This window comes from Lontra canadensis, unplaced genomic scaffold (assembly GCF_010015895.1).
Source record: "Lontra canadensis isolate GAN:19392208 unplaced genomic scaffold, GSC_riverotter_1.0 scaffold1, whole genome shotgun sequence".
NCBI lineage: Eukaryota > Metazoa > Chordata > Mammalia > Carnivora > Mustelidae > Lontra > Lontra canadensis.
This window is the reverse complement of record NW_022630995.1, coordinates 106,071,291-106,087,259: the sequence shown is the minus strand read 5'-3', so window position 1 is coordinate 106,087,259 and position 15,969 is coordinate 106,071,291. Positions and strand designations below refer to the sequence as shown.

The 15,969-nt window shown below is 39.1% G+C and overlaps 1 protein-coding gene across 2 annotated transcripts in view; it reads left to right on the top strand.

Annotated features, from left to right (window-relative positions):
• Nucleotides 1-2,113, top strand: part of MTTP (microsomal triglyceride transfer protein) — a 55,899-nt gene extending 53,786 nt beyond the window's left edge. For both annotated transcript variants that reach the window (XM_032861064.1, XM_032861055.1), the window contains exons 17-18: nucleotides 126-296; nucleotides 1,770-2,113. In XM_032861064.1, the coding sequence (XP_032716955.1) occupies nucleotides 126-296; nucleotides 1,770-1,941 (343 nt within the window). In that variant the 3' untranslated portion in view covers nucleotides 1,942-2,113. The remainder of the gene's footprint in view (nucleotides 1-125; nucleotides 297-1,769) is intronic.
• The last annotated feature ends 13,856 nt before the right edge of the window (nucleotides 2,114-15,969 follow it).

Sequence of the window (15,969 nt, the reverse complement as noted above, 5' to 3'; positions counted from 1 at the left end):
ATAGTAGTCCTTTATATGTTTCCTTCCAGTTGTGAGTTCAGACCCTGTGAAATTAGAGCTATTGGTCCAGATTCCAGATCAGTTAAATGTGATAGTAACAGGGTTTTTTTGGCCTAAATCTTTAGGGTGGCTCTGGCAATAGTTGGCAGCATCACTGTCGACTCCTCTTTTGTGAAAGCTGGCCTGGAAATCAGTGCAGAAACAGAAGCAGGCCTCGAGTTTATCTCCACGGTGCAGTTTTCTCAGTACCCGTTCTTGGTTTGCATGCAGATGGACAAGGATGGAGCTCCATTCAGGTAAGAGGCAGTGCTCGTGGAATGTTCCTGGGAAGTCTCCAGTTCTCCAAGAACGTACACCCAGTTTTGAGCATTTAGTTTCAGAAATTGAAAGAAAATGGTAAAAATACAGTGAAACATAAATTTCCTTTAAATAAATAAAAGAATAATTAATAAGGTTTAAAACTCAGTTTCTAGGATACCAAGAAAATATGAGGACTAATTCATTTGATTCTGGGGATAATATTGTATTCTTGTCCAGAAATTATTTTTTCAAGGTAACAAAGGGATTTGAATTAACCTAAGAGTTGCCACATAGTTTCAGCAAAAATAGTGGACGTGTACTTACTATCAGCTAACTTCACAACTATCTCCTAGACCAAAAATTCAAAACAAAATACTTGGCAATCATTTACCCTGGTTTAAGAGCCCAAATTAATTCATAATTCTTAGGTAATCATACAATAGGAACTTGGTCTTGTTTAAGTTTTGGGTTAAGCTTGAGAGTTTGGGACTTGGAATTGAAAAAAAAAATGCTTTCAGTAGAATTCTTAGAGTCTCAAATACCAAACACCTGATTGTTCTTGAAGCTTCCTATCACCTCTTTTACCCTACAGCTTCTCATTTACACTGTGTCCTTTGAATCTTGTAACAGTTGTTTATAACAATACTATCACATGGAAATAGAAGCTTTGGTTAGCATCAACTCTTCTGTAGTTCTAGAGGTCTCCCCAACACACATTGTTAACCATGAAGGCAACTGGATATTTAAAATAGCAAGCATATCTTATATCATCTCCTTCAATAAGTAGACCAGAGTTGAGCACCTTCTTTATTGTGCTGATATTTCATGACTCATATGAGGAATGTATAAATAATATCAGTACAAATATGAATAGGTTATATTTTTACAGAATAAAAGCTGTTGTCTTATATTAGCTTATATTTAGAATAAATCTCCATAAATGAATTAAAAAAAAAATCAGCCTTCCAGTGGTCGAAATACAGTGACCACCAAGCCAGGCTCATGACTAACTGGTTTCATTCCACATTCCACTTGGCCCAGAGCTCTAGAAATGTTTGTCTGTCCTCATTCTCAGCCTACATCCAGTTGGACTAGCTACTTACTCAAAAGGGGAGTGCTCCCAAGGTGGGGCTCCTGGAATGAGGGGTGGGAGACATAGCAAGGCCTGCAAAGCTTAACAGCATCTCCAAAAAGCTGAGAGGAATTTGGTCCTTCATTCTAGAAAAATATATGGCAGGACTCCCATATTCCAGGCATTCAAAGTATATCTGTCGGTGTAGAAAGAAATGGGAAGAAAACAATCACCCCATTCATGGGAATGGAAGCTGGTAGTCTTTGGCACTACTGTCCTTTCTCAAATTGCTTTGAAACGTAAGCTTCAAGTGCACACGCTCAGTAGCTTGGCTCCGAGGAGTGTGGGGTCCCTTTAATATGTGTGTAATTTTACTATTGTTGCTGTCGTTATGCAGGCAATTTGAGACCAAGTATGAAAGGCTATCCACAGGCAGAGGTTATGTCTCTCGGAGAAGAAAAGAAAGCGTCATAGCAGGATCTGAATTCCCGCTCCACCAAGAGAACTCTGACATGTGCAAGGTGGTGTTTGCCCCTGAGCCTGAGAGTAGTTCTGGCGGTTGGTTTTGAGACTGATTGGTAAGGTTTCACTTGGATCTGTCTTCTGAGAAGGGATACGATGTGACATGCCTATATACTTGCTCTCTGAGAGCACAGTGTTTACATATTTACCTGTATTTAAGATTTTTGTAAAAACCTCTGAAAAACCTCAAATGATTAAATATGGGCCCAATTCCGTGTAGTACTGATAGTGTCATTTTGAGCCAACGTATGTGACACTTCCAGCAGCATTCCTAGTGTTCTGGTACCTCTGTCCATCCCATTTGGTACAGTGGTAAGAGTGTTATTCCGAGGAGAAACAATTGTCTGTAAAACACAAAACAAAACACACATACCCTCAGGAGAACCCAACTTTGTTTCAACGATTTTCAGTCAGTGTTTGTGAAGCCCTCTATAGGACCTTACACATGCTTGTTTCTACCAAATATCTTGCCTAATCAGGGGAAAAAAACAAAAACAAAACAAAACAAACAAACAAACAAAAAACGACCTTTTTTTTTTTTTGAGGGGAAGTTGGGGGAGGCGATAAGACTTTATAAAGACTTTTGTCACAGCTTCAAAGTTGGATATTTATCTGTCATTAGTTTTACTAAGCACTGAGGTAGAAGGCACACAGAATTCAAACACAGCATCATCTTTCCACTGACCACATGGTCACATTGCTAGAAGAACGCCATTTTGCCCTCTGCCTTCTGCCCTGCAAGGATATCGGACTTAGCAGTATGAGTTAGAAATACGAACTTCAAAAACTCCATTTGATTGTACTTGTGCTGTGTCTCTTTGAGACTGCAATGTGGGACACTGTCCTTTATAAGGGACATTTTCATATGTTCATTAGTTTTTCTTTCATTCAAGTGTTTTGTGGTGGAAGTTCTAGTCTGTTTGACTACAGTTTGTACAAAACCCAGAATGGCCAAGAGAATTTACTACTGCTTTAAGAACCTGATGGATTTGGACTTCTAAAGTATGAAATCAAGAAAAGTTTGTCTTTATTTGTACAAGTTAAAAGAGCCATGTTAAACGTTTTCAAATACCTATTAATAAACAAGATGTATGTGTTGCTAGTGATAAACTCAAAACAGGTAACAGGTGCTCATTTGTCCATTAAACACACACACATACACACATGCAATGGAAGTTTAGCTAGCCCACCACTGGTTGTAAATTTTAAATGATATGTGATGAAATAAATATATGGACATCCTATTGAGTTGTCTTTGTCTTCCATTACTTTGAACACCATATTTCTCTCTTTCTGCCACTTTCTGAGCTCAGACACATACACTGTAGGCCTCTGACACTCTATAGAACAGGACGGATTCTCTAATAGGAGGTCAGAACCCTGTGGAATATGAGCCACAGATTACCAACAGTCAGAACCTTGTCAGGACCTGCAAACTTGAAAACGAGCTCTAATTCCAGTTTCCATAAGGCTCTGGACTGGCACCTTCATTGTGGTGTTATGAGAAGAAAGACAGGAATCAAAACCTAGAAGGGGCCATGTGTCATGGGTGGCGGCATTGGTCTTGGGAGAAGCATTCTGTAAAGACACTCATGCTACATACAACAAAAGCAAGTTGACCTCGGGCACTAAGCCAAAGATGTCATAGGCCAAGGAACCTCAGCCAGGTGATGCTTAACACACCACAACTGCTTCTGTAAAATGCAAAATAGTAATTGACTCAAGAGTGATGTGTGTGGTGTCCTAGACATCAGTGTTATACTACTTCCCAACCCCTTGTCTGCCTGGCTCCATCAAACACGGTCGCCCTTTTGGAGAATTGACTAACTTGCTCCAGAGAGATAAGAAACCTGAAGCATAGGACAAACACTGACTCCTTTCTGGATGAACAAGGTAGAAGTCTAAGAGGGCTGGAGTGATAATCCATATTTTGAAATGACGTACTGGAGCCAAAAATACCACTATAAGCCTCGCTTGCTGTCTCTAATTCTGACAATTCCCTGTTTCAAACATCAGTGTCCAGACAGCTTTGTCCTCGGCAAAGGTGTCTGCCGGGCAAACGCACAACCCTTGGACATGAGTCCTCTGCCCTGTCAGCTTCTTCCTGCAAACCTGAAGGATTTAGTCTGGCTGCATTTCTGCTGTGGAGGGCCTACTGCCATTCCCTGTACCTCATCAGATCTCTGCACACAACAAGTTGTTCCCTGCTTCTCTGAACCTGGCCGCCTTCAGAAATATCTTTAAAGCTAACACTTATTTAGTGCTTGTTATGTGGCAGGTATTTTAAACATCATATATGTATTAGATTATTTAATTCTCACCAAAACTATATTGAGTAGGTAGCATTATTATTTCCATGTTATAAACCATTGCTGTCCAATAGAACTATAAGGCAAGCCACAGAAGCACTTTAAACTTTCAAGCAGTGACTTTAAAAAAATAAGCAGAAACCAGTGGAATGAATTTAATAATATGTTTTTAATCCAATATATGTAAAGTGTTGTATCAACATGTAATAAATATAAAAAGTACTAATGGGATATTTTGGGGGGGAGGAATAGATCTTTGAGTTGTGCTATATAATTTGCATACACTAGCACATCTCAATTTGGATTAGCCCCATTTCAAGTGTTTGATAGCCCTGTGGGGCTAGTGGTTACTGAACTGGCCTGTACAATTTAATGGAGAAACTGGGACATAGAAGACATTTGGACAATTCACCCCATAGAAGACATTTTCTCAGCTAAATAATGGTAAAACTAGGGTTCAAATATAAGTGGTCTTTTCCAAGACCTGCTCTCTGACTTTGTGAATTCTATATTCATACTATATTTTCCAGATCATTTTGGTTTTTAAAAATTTGCTGCTAGAAGAAGCCAGACAGTAGTTATGAAAATGGCCAATGTGGGACAGCAACTATAAGGCTTTAAGCTGTATTACAAAATTCTAGAGCCAGCGCCCTTTCTCTGTGGGTCTTGTGTCTCTGTCTCTGATAGTACCAGGAGTCCTTGTATACTTAGAGACCTCTATTTTCTTTGCCAACCAATCTTTCCTCCATGAAGAGTATTACAGTTTTAGCTTTAAATTTAGGTATTTGTTCCATTTTGAGTTAATTTGTATATAATGTGTGTAGTAGTGGATCCAAATTTATTCCTTTGTAAATGGATATCCAATTGTCCCAGCAGCATTTGTTGGAAGCTGATTCTTTCCAATTAAATTGTTTGTAGTTCCCTTGCTTAAAATTGATTGACTATAAACAATCATTTTTGGATATCAGTTTTATTCCATTGATCTGTATGTCTATCTTTATGCCAATACCACACTCTCTCCATTACGGTTGCTTTGTGGTAAGTTTTGAAATTGGGAAGTGTGAGTTCACCTCCTTTGTTCTTTTTCAAGATTGTTTTGGCTGTTGTGAGTCCCTTGAGTTTCCATATGGATTTTAGGATCAGCCAATCAATTTCTACAAAGCTAGCTAGGAAGCTAGCTAGGAATCTGATAGGGCTTGTGTTGAACTTGTGTATCAGTTTTAGGAATATTGCCACTTTAAATTTAAATGCATGAACATGGAGCATCTTTCTACTTACTTAAATGTTCTTTATTTCAACAGTGTTTTACGACTTTCAGGATCTAAGTTTTACACTTCTTTTGTTAAATTTATCCCACATGTTTTATTCCTTTTGATGCTATTATAAATGAAATTATTTTCAAATTTCAAATTTACTTTCAAATCTAAGTTGTTTGTGGCAAGTGTTTTTATATATTGATCATGAGTCCTGCAACCCTACTGAACTTACTAATTTTGGTAGGTACTTAGGAATTTCTATGTAAAAGATCATGCCGTCTGGAGACAGAGATCATTCTACTTCTGCCTTTCCAATCTGAATTTCTTTAATTTAATCTTATGGCTACATTGGCTAGAATCTCTAGGACACCACTGAATAAGGGTGGTGAGAATAGTCATAGCCAAGAGAATAGTGCCGGTAAAGACGGTGATGAGGAGTAATGGCAGACAGACAGTCATGATCACAGAACATAAAAGGCAGGCTCACATCATCTGGGAACGGCTCTAGTTCTATTTTCACTAAGTAATATATTTGAAAATTCATAAAATCTTATTTGAAACTTTAAAGGATTTAAATAGTCTATGTGCTCTCCCTAAATATGGGGCGGAGGAAAGCATCTATCCTGGCATCAAGAATCTTCCAGATTCAGATCAACTGAAGCTTCACTACTCTTCATCAGTTTAGTTGTTAACTAAAGATCAGTGGGGATGGCAGGGAGTGAGACAGGAGGCCCGGTTTGGAATTCTAGTTCCACCGCCTACTGTTTGAATGATCTTGGGCATGTGACTCAATCGTCATCTATAACATGGGTATGATAATCTCTTTTTCACTGGGTTATTTTAAGCTGAGATAATGCATGTGCCAAGCATACAATAGCATTTGATAAATGTTTTCTACTCTCATGAATGTTGTTTTTAATATTAGAGAGGTGGTGAGCAATGTTCTCACTTAACAATCAGCTTTGATCTTATTATTTGTTAGCAACGAGGTTCGTTGGTGCTTTATTTTGCCTTTACCTTGCAACTAGTTGAGGAGCACAGTGGTCCTCTAACTCTCAGGGCTTAGTGCAGTATGGTTTGGGTATCTAAACCTCTTTTATGGAGCATGCAGAAAGGCAGGAAGTAGAGCAGTACAGCAGTGAAGGCAATTTGGAGTAAGATACTCCTGCACACCTGCAGTCTCACCTTTTCCATGTGCTCCTGCTATACAAACCTCCCAGCCTCTCAGCTTCTGCATCTGTAAAATGAGCAGCCACTCATAGGATGTTGTAAAGATGAAGTTAAGGTAATGGGCTAGTGCCTGGCATGTAGCAAGCACTTAGTAAGCATTCCCTAATATTAACTTTTAATATGTGGTCCTATAGAACTCCTGAATAAAGCAACATTTTATATTCTGACTCCATGGAGCTAATCTATTTTCTGTATTTTCACCCATGGGCATCATGGATGATCAGGAAGATTACCAGGTTTGCTTATTTGCTTATCATGAAATCACTAGTTTCACATTATAAAAATCATTTTCATATTTTATGACGTGACTTTTGCCCATTTCTCCACATGCCCAAGCTGACTTCAGATTTCACTGATTCTTTCTTTACCAAATTGCTTTGCTTTTGTTCTGTGTGACTGATCATTACCAAGAAGAAAGAGTATTTTCATGAGAAAACATAGAATGGATCTAAAATTCAGCCATAAAATAAACAAGTTCCAGTAGAGTTCTTGGAGAAAACTGTAAGAGGACTCCACATCATAAATGAGATGGATAGCATTTTGAGAGGGAAGAAAACACTGGGAAGAAGACTGCATCTCAGCTCAATCCTCATCCTTCTTCAGGAACTTGAACAGAATGTCCTGTGTCTAAGCTTCTGTCTATTCTTACCCACCCCACCCCGCCACTATCAGGTTCTCTTTCTTTGTCAGGGACCATGCAGGCACAGAGTCGCTGTGTGAAATGGATGGCACATCTGAAGTGGGTAATTTGAGAAGAGCTCAATAAATGTTACAAAGATAGGAGGAGGATGAAGGGAAGCCACAGTGGATGGTGCAGCACCCTGAGGCTCATAACAATAGGAAGCCTGAAAGGTCAAGGTCACTGGAACCCAGAGAACATAAACTTTATGGAGCTATGGCTTCAAATTAAGGAACACAAGCAGCCCTCACCACATTCCCCCAGAAGGAACCAGGGGAACAAACACTGTGACCTCACTTTCTTTCCTCCCTCTGATCTTCTGTCAGTGGTACCCACTGGCTGAAACCAACCAGAAGCAGAGGCAAGAGTGCCTATTGATCCACACAATCTATAATAGTATAAGGTGTAGAGAGGGGTTTGGAAGGAAGAATGGGAAAAATTCCAGCCCAAGTTTGTATGATAATTCCTACCATATAATTTATTCATTGATTTAATCCATCATCTTATACAACATGGTGGGTCTATTTGGATCAAGAAATGTACTAGGTTAAAAAAAAAGTAAAATATGTTGCCTTACTTCAAGAAAATAAGTGAGGTGAGGGAATTAATATGGCTAAAATAGTTTTAGCACAATAGTATAAATGCTGTGAAAGAAATGTGTTCAATATCTTAAGAGAACATAAAGAAAGAAAGATGAGGTGAAGAAAGACCAAGGAGTTTAAATTTGAGCGGAGCTACATGATTTCTTTACTTCTATCCCAGCCACTAGTCAACCAGAATTGGCCTCTTCCTTTGGCTGTGTATCAGATTCCTTTACTATCCACGATATCTGAAACCCCAAAGTGAAGTGTGTTCTGTGTACCTTCAGTTTGAGTGTGCAGAGAATGTAAACAATTCTCGCTCTCAGAGAACCTACTGTGTAATTCCATATTCTAATTGATGAGATTATAAAGGAATATAAAAATTTAGATCAATAACGAGTCCATCATTGGTGGTACATTAGTTCATCATTTACCTTCCATCATGGGATTACAGCTAATCTACAATGAATTTGTAATCATTTGCTACCCTCCTATTAATAAAAGTTTAATTTATTCACAGTTGACTTGGAACATCACATAAAACCTGTAAGCTATTTTCATCCTTCTATTTTTACTAGAAAGATTCCTGCCATAATCTTCTAGGATTACATGTAAAAGTTTGTTCTCTCTTGGCCATGTGTTTGTCTTCTTTGGAAAGATGTCTACTCAGGTCCTCTGCCCATTTTTAGATTGGATTATTTGGGGTTTTTTGGTGTTGAGTTGTATAAATTCTTTATATATTTTGGATACTAACTCCTTATTGGATATGTCGTTTGCAAATACCTTCTCCCATTCAGTAGGTTGCCTTGTCATTTTGTTTGTGGTTTCCTTTACCATGCAAATGAAAAGATGCTTATCATCACTAATCATCAGGGAAATGCAAATCAAAACCACAATGAGATATCACTTTGCGCGGATCAGAATGGTTTGAATAAAAAAGAAATAAGAAGTGTTGGTGAGGATGTGGAGAAAAAGGAACCCTCCTGCCCTGTTGGTGGGAATACAAATTGGCACAGCCACTGTGAAAAACAGTGTGGAGGTTCCTCAAAAAATTAGAAATAGAATTGTCATATACTACTGGGTACCTACCCAAAGAAAATGAAAACACTAATTTAAAAAGATTCATGCACCTCTTTGTTTACTGTAGCATTGTTTACAATAGCCAAGATAGGGAAGCAACCCAAGTGTCCATGGATAGATGAATGGATAAAGAAGATGTGAGATAGATATATGTGTGTGTGTGTGTGTGTGTGTACACACACATGTGTATATATATAAATCATATATATTATATATGTGTATGTATAATGGAACATTACTTAGCCATAAAAAAGAATCTTGCCATTAGCAACAACATGGGTGGACCAAGAGAGTATAATATCAAGTGAAATAAGTCAGAAAAAGACAAATACCATGTGATTCCACCCATATGTGAAATTTAAGAAAGAAAACAAATGACCAAAGGAAAAAGAGACAAGCAAAGAAACAGATTTTAAATACAGAGAACAAACTGGTCATTACCAGAGGGTTGGTGGGTAAGGGGATGGCTGAACTAGGTGAGGGGATTAAGAGTTCACCTGTTGTAATAAGCGCTGAGTGATGTATAGAATTGTTGAATCACTATATTGTACACCTGAAACTAATATGACACTGTATGTCAACTATACTTCAATAAAAAAAGTTTGGATGTATTCTCTCCAGCATAGGTTCTATCTAGGTTTAAACTACCTGATTCCTGACAATAACTTCTGTGATGTCAACCATAACAACTTTTTTCTAGATATGTCTCCTGAGGCAAGGGAAACAAAAAGAAAAACAAAAATAAATATTAGGACTACCTCAAAATAAAAAGCTTCTGGACAGTGAAGGAAACAATCAACAAAACTAAAAGGCAACTTATGGAGTAGGAGAAGATATTTGCAAATGACATACCTGATACAGAGTTAGTATCCAAAATATATAAAAATTTAAAAAGCCCAACACCCCCCAAAATGAATAATACAATTAAAAATGGGCAAAAGACATGTATAGACATTTTTCCAAAGAAGACATACAGATGGCTAACAGACACATGAAAAGATGTTCAACATCATTTATCATCAGGGAAATGCAAATCAAAACTACCATGATATACTACCTCATACCTGTCAAAATGGATAAAATCAACAACACAAGAAACAACAGGTATTGGCAAGGATATGGAGAAAGGGGAACTCTCTTGCATTGTTGGTGGGAATGCAAACTGGTGCAGACACTCTGGAAAACAGTATGGAGTTTCTTCAAAAAGTTAAAAATAGAACTATCCTACCATCCAGCAATCACACTACTAGGTATTTACCCAAAGGATACAAAAATACCAATTCAAAGAGATACATACACCCTGATATTTATAGCAACTTTATCTACAATAGCCAAATTATGGAAATAGCCCAAGGGTCCATTGATTGATGAATGGATAAAGAAGTGGTACACACACAGACACAGACAGACAGACAGACACACACACAGAGGAATATTACTCAGCCATAAAAAAGAATGAAATCGTGCCATTTGTAATGACATGGGTGAGCTAGAGAGTATTCTGCTAAGTGAAATAAGTCAGTCAGAGAAAGAAATATACCATATGATTTCGTTCATATGTGGAATTTAAGAAACAAAACAAACAAGCAAAGGGGGAAGAAAAATAGTGAGAGCCAAACTGAGAGACACTCTTAACTGTGGAGAACAAACTGATGTTTACTAGAAAGAAGGTGAGTTGGGGATGGGGGAAATAGGTGATGGGGATTAAGGTGGGTACTTGATCTGATGAGCATAGGGTGATGTATGGAAGTGATGAATTATTATACTGTACACCTGAAACTAACACTACACTGTATATTAACTAACCAGAATTTATATGAAAACTTAAAAGAATAAATTATCCAATTCCTTTCACTAGTAGAAGTGAGTCACCATTCTACTTTGGGGTACCTAGCCCTACTTCTTTTTTTATACTTCTCACACTTAGTTTGCCTGAAGATTAACCATGTAACCACAGTCATGGAATAAGATGTGTGAGATGAATCTTTCAAATTATTGAGATATGAAAACATGCTTAGCAGTGGTATTCTAATATATTTCTCAGAAGACATTAGCCCTTTAAAGAAATCCAAGGGGGACATGAATACGAAACATTTATTGGATGAGTAAACAATTTTCTAAAAATTAAAATTATTTATGCCTAACCAAAGTCTCCCTCTCCCTTTATGACTTACCAAATGTTTTATGTTAGGTGCCATGGATAGTTCTAGGCACTTCATAGGTATCCGATCATTTCATTCTTATAACAACCGTATAAAGTAGGAACTATTATCATCCACCCTTGGGGCATGGAGCACAGAAAGACTCAGTGACAGGTCTAAGACCTCACAGCTGGTCAAGAGCAGAGCCAGGATTTAAATCAGGAATCTCCCTCTAGAGTTCAAGTGTGTATCTACTGCACTCTGCTAACTACCTGGGGTTCAGTCTGAGTCCCTAAGCCTGGAAATCCATTCCCTTCCACACTCAGGTCAACATTTCATTGCAGCCTCATATGTGCTGCTCTTCGTGAACAATATGCCTCCTGTTCCTTTAGTGTGCACACTCTGAACACACCAGCATTCAACTATTTCATTTCCTCTGTTCTTGTTTTTCCCTCTGCCTTCTGCCCAAAGGGATCTTAGCAAGCCCAGCTCCCACCACGTTTCCTGCACATGGAGGCTGCCAGCTGCTGGGACACCTGCTTCCCAGGTATGCTTATTACATACACCACCCACTTGGGAATTAACCATACCGACATGAGTGACTACCCTTCTTCATTGTCTCATGTTACTAAAAAATTACTTTCATTATGTAAATATCTTATTTTCCCAAATACAGTATGAGCTTCTCAAGCTCAGGACTATGTATATAGTCCTTAGTATCCTCCACAGAGTGTGTGATGGTCAGTAAGTACTGAGGTGTTCCCTATGGATGTGAGTGCATTTGTAACTTTCAGGATGTTCAGACTGCTTTCAGGATAGCCAAAGAGTTATTCAACATAGATCTGTTTCAGTCAGATCCTCCATAACAGATCAAATTTCTCCCCTTTCATCATGGCCCAGTGCTTTTACACTCCCCTCAAAAACAACAACAACACAAAAAACAAAGGAGAAAGAAATAAAGGCTAGATTGACTTTGCCTAAAAAGAAAGAAAGCAATATTTCTGAAGCACTATCTTTTAAAAATATTCACAAAAACCTTGAAGCAGGTGTTCATTGGCTCTGCTAGAAAAAAAAAGTCATTGAGGAAAATGAAGATCTTGAAGGAAGTATTCCACTGGGAACTGGTATGCTAAGAGCAGAGCTCTCTACTCAGCGGCATCAACCTTCTTGCTTCCTTCCAAGTGTCAGCCTGTGGTTGTTGGTGAACTGGAGTCCAGAGCAGTGGTTCCCAATATGGTGTGCACTAGACTCTCTTGGAGGGCTTGTTAAAACACAGATGCTGCCCTCTCCTGCCCATTTCAGGTTCACCTGGCCTGAGGTAGGCAGAGGATTTGCATTGAGAACAGGTGATGTCTGCTCTCTGAAGCCCATGCTGTCAGTATGGGGGCTACTCTTTGAGATCCTTGCTCTAGAGAAAGAGGAAGAGACTTAACATCAAGTAAAATATTGATCTCGCCTAATGTTTGTAAACTGTGTGTGTGTAAGAGTTTGTAGTTTCTACAATGAAAATGTATTTCAGCAAATCATTAGGAGCCTCTCACCCCTCATATTTAGGATAATTTTACACAAATACTTAAATATGAAGTTTCAAGAGAGCATGAATGTATGTTTGGGGGGAATATAAGAGGTAGGAAAACATCTCAAAATCCCATGTGTCACAAGTTTTAACAATATTCATGGCCTTTTTATTTAGTAATTCCACTTACAGGGCTTGGACTTTATCTCAAGGAAATAGTCAGAGATGCTTGGAAAAATTTGTGTTCAATGATGTTCATTGAAGCGTCATTTTCGTAGCCCCAAACTAAAAACTAAGTACTTAAAAATGTAAAATTGATTAAACATGATGTGATACAGCCATATGAGGAAGTAAGATACAGCTGTTAAGAATTAGTCATCTAAGAATATAGGAAGATAAGGAGGTCAGTTTATAATTCCATGAAGCAAAAAAGTAGACCATAAAATAGCATGTAAAGTATCACATATACTTACAAGTACTTATTTCTAGGGGGCCATTTGTGTAGTGGGTACCTCTGGGTGATTACAAATTTTCCTAACTAGTTTCTAGAATATTCTAACATTTTCTAAATTTCCTTCAAAGAACATGCTTTATTTTTATAACTAGAATGTGTCCCAATAAATGGTTTGAGTATTTTTGAGCAACCTGTAAAGCAGTGAATTTGAATTTTTCAGAAGCAGAAACACTGCCGTGGAGATGCATATTGTAGCAGTTAATAATTCTTGAGTGCTAACCTCATGCTAGAGGTAATACATAGTATCTCTTTATAATTCTCACATTATAATAATATGTGTAATCCAATAATGTTATTCTGAAACACTCTATTTCTACTCTATTTCTAGAGTGTGTTTGTGCATGCATAAACATATGTATGTAATAAAACCTGTTCTTATTCTGTATCTGATGGTACTGAAGTACATAACGGTGCAGGGGAGACAACACTCAAGGGACAATCTGTTGATCAAGGTTGTAACTTCAAGGGGCAGAGAGAAATACTAGTTTTGGGTATGTCTTTGATGACTACCTTTTCTCACCACTTCTATCGGGTAAGCTTCCTATCAAAGGACTTTGGCCAGGCTGCCTCTCCTTATCTCCTTCAGTGTAGGTATACTATCTCTTTTGTAGCTCCATGCCCCCTGGACAACTACACAATTCCTTCACTTTTGGTCTCCTGCTATTGCTCTGGTTTTCCTGATTCTCTTTACACCTAGCCCTCTGCTCCCTGCCCGCCCCATGCTGGGTCATTGGCATGGATCTCTTCTTTGTGGCTGTCAGCCAGTTTCCTCTTTCATTCTCCATGCCTTTGACAAGGCTTAGACTAGATAGCTTCATCAGAGTATCAGGCATTCTCACCATATTTAAAGGCTTCCTGAAATCCTAACCTTTTCATGAATCATAACACCTGGCATTCGGTAGGCGTTCATTCATTCTTAAAGAATGTTGATTCCCTCCACACTAGAAATGCAACAGTGATTTCTGCCATATGAGACTCCGACATATACTGAGCACACACAGAAAATTCACGCCCAGTAAACCTTGTATAGGCTACTCTCACTCTAGAATCTTTGACTGAGCCTATACTAACCTGAGAACCAACTTTAGGATTCCTTTAAAAGAAAGTGTCTGTTTAAAAACATACCTTAATGAGGATGCTGGTCTTAAAACATGTCCCCAAATTATTTGACACTTTTCCTGTCGAGGAAGGTGGGATCAGTGTTCCAGCCCATTGAACCTGGGTTCTGTATTTGCCTGTCGAATGGAATATGGAGAAAATGATGCCACGTCACTATGTAAATTTAGGCCTCGAGAACTGGCAACATCTGCCACTGTCTGTTGAGATACTCATTGTTGGAACTCAGCCACCATGTTTTGAAGAAGCCCAAGCAGCCCCTGGAAAGGGCAGGCTGAATAGCATCAGCTTTCCAGTCATGTGAGTAAGCCATTTGGGAGGTAGATTCTCTGGTCCTTAGTTGAGCTGCTGGGTAGAGCAGATCCCCCAGACCTTCCATGCTGAGCCCCACCCAAATTACAGATTCATGAGTTTAAGAGATGGTTTTTTAACAATGGATGTACTTAGTTATGAGGGTGAGGTCTTCTGCACATATTGTAGTGGGCTTGCATTAGTGGGGCTCCTGTAGGTGGCTAAATGCCTCTGTGTAAGAACTAAGAGGCTATTGGACAATTCTAAGGCAGCAAGCTAAGGAACAGAGGAGGCAGAGGATGGAGGGAGGGAGAGGGCTGTAGCAACAGGGAGAGTGGCTGATGCACAAATGAACTCAAAAGCCTGTGAACTTATCTAGCGCCAGAGATGCCAGAGATGATCTAGAACAGGGATATCCGTGGTTCAGGTTTAAGGTATTTGCTAAGGCTGCTGGCTGCCATGAGAGGGAGCATCTGCTAATCTCCATCCCATGCACCATAAACCTTCTGCCCGTTCCTGCTGTACTAGTTTCGAGTCTGGAATACTCAGGATTCAATGAGTGTACGGCCTTAAAGCCTACACGGCGATGCTGTGCCAAGTAACACTGAACACTTGAAGCAAAATCTCCAGTGCAATTTGAGAAGTCACTGGAAACAAGTGCCGGAAGCCAGAGGTGACTCAGGAAAACATAAGGTTTGTAACTGTCCTCCACTCGTTCTCGCTCCATAACCCCCAGCCCCTGGACATATGTGAGGGATCCGCAATGTCTCTCTTTGTGGAATGTGGACTCAAGTCTTTGGGGGGCTTTGATCTTAATGTTTATAGTCACTTCGGTTGACTAACGGTTGACTTATGGAACACAAGCTACAGCATTGATTCTCGCCATGCTCCGGGTCTCCGAAAAGTGTGCCTCTAATATTTGTGCTTTGAGGGGCATAAGCACAATTATTTTCCTGGGCCTCTGAGTGGGCCCTCAGGGACACTTGTCTAGGTTGGTCTCTGGTGTCACCAGAACATCACACCCCTTGGCAGGCGCTCCTCACAATGCTGCTTGATGATGCAAGCAGTTCGAGTCCTTCAGTTGGTCGGTCAGGTGAAATACCCTGGTACAGGGAAAGACTCATGCCAGACTTTCGAGCCCTACAACCGTAAGATAACAGATTTGTGTTGTCTGAAGCCACGATGCTTCTGCTTACCTCAGCAATGGAAAACTGATACAACCTGGCTGTGAACCATTACAACAGAGGATTTTAGTTAAGTGGAGGATTTAAATTAGAATACAGAAGAAAGTCAAATTGTCCACCGCTTGGTTTTTTGAGTCAAAATAGAGACAAACAGTGCATATTTTCTTTGCAGTTGCTT